Source organism: Mesitornis unicolor, unplaced genomic scaffold, assembly GCF_000695765.1.
Source record: "Mesitornis unicolor isolate BGI_N332 unplaced genomic scaffold, ASM69576v1 scaffold24790, whole genome shotgun sequence".
Classification (NCBI taxonomy): domain Eukaryota; kingdom Metazoa; phylum Chordata; class Aves; order Mesitornithiformes; family Mesitornithidae; genus Mesitornis; species Mesitornis unicolor.
The window spans coordinates 6,809-11,322 of NW_010160627.1; the positions used below are offsets into that span (position 1 = coordinate 6,809).

The window sequence follows — 4,514 nt, forward strand, 5'->3', positions numbered from 1 at the left end:
AGCTAACTCATTACCTTTTTTTCCCCCAACTACAGTTTTGTACTTTTTCACAGAATTTGGATTTCCATTGAGTTGTACAAAAGTAGTTGAGGAAAAACACTGAAGCATCTTTGGCTCCTAATGTGATACAGTCTGCTGAACATACTGATTTTGTCTGGGGTAAAATGAAATTCAGTATTTCTAAGGTGACTTAGAGGAGCAGCAGCAACAAAATTTTGATTTACAGTTGCTTCTCTGTCTCTAAGCCTAATGTGTTTTTTTTTAATATCTTGGTTATTGAATCTGAGGAGGCTTACTTCTCTTGCCTGGCTGGTGCATATTTTAATTTGAAGGTTTAAACCTTCTCAAATATAATTTCTTAACCAGACTTTGCCAGTTGTATTTTTTTCCTAGAAGAGAAGGTCATGCCGTCTTACGGAAGTTGATTTTAGAGCTTGGGATCTTAATTTCAGAGGCTGAGCCATTTGAGGAATAATTTTTAATATTCTGGATACCTTGAAGTTTCAAAAGGGCTCATTTTGAAACCAGCAAAATACAGAAAGAGTAAGAACTCTAGGAATCTGTCTTGTATTCTAAATGCAGAGCTAATCGTTAGGGCATCTGAATTACAGATAATCATCTTGCTGAGTGCAGAAGGGCATTTTGGCAGCCTGACTGGCAGGCTTGGGTTTGTGCCTTGTATTGAATGACTTGCCACAGTTTGGCATATCAGAATACGTTTTATTGGAATTTAATTAGTTTTTCTCCATGTATCCTGGCAGGAAGAAATATGGGAACTATAAGCACACTAATACACTGCTGCACAGCTCTATTGACTTAATTTTCTTTTTCTGTGGCATAAAATCGTCCTCTGCACAGGGAGGGGGAAACTAAGAATGTGCCATTGTTTGCTGCCTTGATGTGTAAAGACCTGCAAGACAAGCCTAAAGGTTTTTCTGGCTTAAAATTTAAGACCTGTCTTTGACTCTGACTGGAAAAGCAATTAAATGGTCTGTGAGCTAAGTGTGAAAATTGAGTAATGGAGGAAAGAAGGGTTTGTAGTCAGTTTTTTAATGTTCTCCTATTGTTAAAATCTGTTTAACATCAGTGACTAGCATTTTTAAGAGGGTGCCTCCAACCAAAGAGTCGGCGTGAGTATTTGTGAGACTGAAACCCAACAACGTTTTTTAGATGTGCTAGACTCCCATCAAATAAAACCACATAAAATTAGAGTTGGCAGTCTTGAATTCCTTTTTTTTTAATAATACAAAAGCTCTTGTGGGGTGGCTGGGGAAGGTTTCAGTAGAAAGAGCAAAAAATCCCCAGACAATCCCAGTTTATAAGGGCTTGGAGGTCACCTCTAACGATGAGGCAATGATGTAATTGGTTTGCATTACATTGTTCAAGTCATCTTTCCTCCAGACTAAGGCTTTTTGTTTGGGTGGAGGAATGACCAGGATGAACTGGGCAGTAGGTGTGCATTAAGCTGTGAACTCCTGTTTCACAAAACATGAAGCAGGATTCCCCACCTGGGGTAATTCTGAAGCTATTTGGCCTTTCCAAAGTCGAGGAAGCTTCCTGTGTTTATCGTGGCTTTTTCGGTCAAACTTTTTGCTGCTGTTCTTGCTGGGCTGACCCAACTGGAGTTTTAGGATAGGGTAAGAATCTGCCCCAGGGTGATTCACAACTGATTTCATTTGTTCCTGACTGCCTTGTTTCTTTTTCAGGTCCCTTGCAGTTGGCAGTAAATCAGGCTACAAATTCTTCTCTCTTTCTTCTGTGGACAAATTAGAGCAGATCTATGAATGCAGTAAGTATCTTTCTTTTTTTTCCTTTTTTTATCCCCTCAGTTGATTTACTTTGGGGAGAATAAGACATGTTTCATTTTTTCACAGGTCATTTGAAATTGACATAGGAGGAACCTTAAATGTGTGATGAAATAGCACATAAATACAAACCAATTGATTGCTGGCAGGGTAAAATGTCAGTATTCTGTATGTAAATATAGCTGCTGTGTTGGGAAATTTGGTAAGAGCTAGAGAAGAACTCTTTGCTTTTGTAATTTTATGTCCAGTAACCAGCTTGTGTAGCAGCTGGTTATGAAAAAAATTACTGATGTGAGAAGAGTCTTTTTTGGGTCTTTATACTGGCTGTGGGATCAGGGAACCACTAATACACATTTATTAAAACAAAAAACAAACCAACCAAGGCTTTGGGTTCCTTTTTTATCTTTTTTTTTTTTTAATACCAATCTTTGCTGTTGAAAAAGTATTTTTGAACACGGTAGCTGCAGGGTTAATACTCCAAATTCCCATCACTTCTCAATACTGATCAGTTAGGCAAGTAGGCTATGAGATGAAATGGAGGGAGGCTTGGAGGAGAAGTGGTATCCCCTGTCTTGCCAGCAGTTCATGCACTTCCCTCTCTTTGAGGTGCTAATAAGTAGACTATGAATGCAATGCATGAGTGTCCTTGGTTTCTTATAAACCCCACGTGAACAGATGGCACCAGTAGCTGTGATGTCAGCATTTATAGCAGGATCCTGATGTATCATGCAGTGCAGCAGAATTGCCTTCAGACTCCATTCCTGAAGTGACCTGACCCTGTGGCATCTTAAATTTGAAAATGGTGTGTGATTCACATCGCCAATTACCTGTGGTGACAGCCTGATTCTGTATACAGTTGATGGAGAGAAGTGCTTGTGAGGTTCAAATAGGTTACCTGTGGTCAGGTTCAGTTGTGTTGCAGCTACATCGGCCTGTTTTGAGTCATGATCTGGTTGTACTGGTTAATTGGTGGCTTGGATTCCAGTTTGTGCCGTTGAGTTTAGGTGCCTGACCTCTGTAGTATGTTTGGCACTTGCAGTGTCTGGCCTGATACCACCCCAGGACACTGGGTGAAGATGACTCCTGTTACACAAGACACTGAATAAACATACTGAGCAAGAGCAAACTGAACTTTGCAGCGCTGCTTCTTCTAGGTAGTCCTTGGAAGAAACAGTATGATTGGATCAAGTGCCTTGCTCAAAATCTTGTGATAAACTGAGGAAGCAGCTGGGATTAAAATCGAGACCTGCTGATTCCAGTCTTGTTTTCAAACTGTTCTTGGATGTGTGTATTGGCTTAATCTCTTTGATATTTTAAGTTTTCTTCCATGAGTGTTAAGTTCATAAATACAGAGCACAGAATGTGAGGTAACATTCAGTAGCAAACTTGATGGTTTGACCTGTGTAAGCCAGCCTGTCTTGACCTCTGCTCACAGGACGTGCAGCATCTGCAGCAGGCATATTTGAGATCGTTATTTTTTGTGTGCAGTTAAGTAATTTTCAGTCTTAGGCATACAAACCATGCCTGTTCAAAACTTGATATGGAGGGTGCAGGGCTTCCTATGTATTGGCTACCTTCTTTCCGCAAGGAAAAGTATCTTGAGGCCTCCTGGACACGTGCATCCTGCCTGCAATTTAGTTTAAGTAGGTTTAAAGACTGTGTTGTTTTGAGTGAGCACTTTTAAGGACTCCTCCCTCTCTTCTGTAAGATTGACTTGCCAGTTCTTGTGTAGGCGTCTGAAGTAAACTACAGAATATGCCCCAGCTGTCTTGTCTTTGAGAGAAAACTGAAAAGAATGGGAGGTTTTTTGTTTGCTCCCATCACTGACGTCTACTGTGACTCTGTACAAATCGCCTAATTCCCTGCTCGGTTGATCCCCCTGTAAAAATAATTATTAGATTGGATGATGCTTTAAGGCTTAATGAATGCTTATAACATGCTTCATGTTCTTGGATTAAAATGGAATAAAAGCATGGCTGATCATAATCTAGCTGGTTCTAACCAGCTCTTGTCTGTGATGCTACATGCTCGTGTTTATGAAACTAAAATCTTGTTATGTATTTGCCTGTTCCCCCCTCAGTGCTGATACTTCAATCATTTTGCAGTAGTTCTTTTTGTTCTTACTGTATTTTGAATCTGAGTTTCTGGTAATACTTGTGTAGCATAAAGGAGAAAATACAAATAGGAGAAAAATATTAACAGTGTTGCTATAGTACTTAACCATATGTTTGGAAGCAGTAGTAAATTCAGGTGAGGTGGATGTAGGATGTGCAGTATAGCCTGGTACTTTACTTGAGCTCATTGGGAAGCATACATGACTTTGTAGCTGTGAAGTGATTTTCTCACTTCTTCCTGTTGGGGTGAGGCAAAAGAACAGAGGTGCATCCTGTATTTTTTTCAAGTAAATTTAATTAAAAGCCCATCACAAAGCCTTTCTCTAAAGGTAACTGTCTGTATTATAGTAAGTCTTTTTACAGTCAGACTGAAGGATTGTCTGTACCTTTTAAGCGTTTTCCTTTTTGGAAGTTTTTTCCTCTGTCTGTGACTGCTTAGTTCTTGATAACGCTCCCTGCGTGCCTTTCCTGCTGCCTGCACTGCAGCATAGGACAGCACTACTTCCATCTGAATCTCTGCTGCTGTTCCTCCTCTGAAATAGAGTCACAAATCCCAAAAGCTGTGTCTTAGCACAGTTGCACCTGAATAGGGAAA

The 4,514-nt window shown here is 40.0% G+C and overlaps 1 protein-coding gene across 1 annotated transcript in view; it reads left to right on the forward strand.

Annotated features, from left to right (window-relative positions):
* Window positions 1-1,706: 1,706 nt before the first annotated feature.
* The window catches only part of WIPI2 (WD repeat domain, phosphoinositide interacting 2), a gene marked incomplete at its 5' end in the record, with an annotated part of 13,209 nt that continues 10,401 nt past the window's right edge, over window positions 1,707-4,514 (forward strand). Inside the window, one exon of the mRNA XM_010190548.1 lies at window positions 1,707-1,789. Coding sequence (XP_010188850.1) covers window positions 1,707-1,789 — 83 coding nt within the window. The remainder of the gene's footprint in view (window positions 1,790-4,514) is intronic.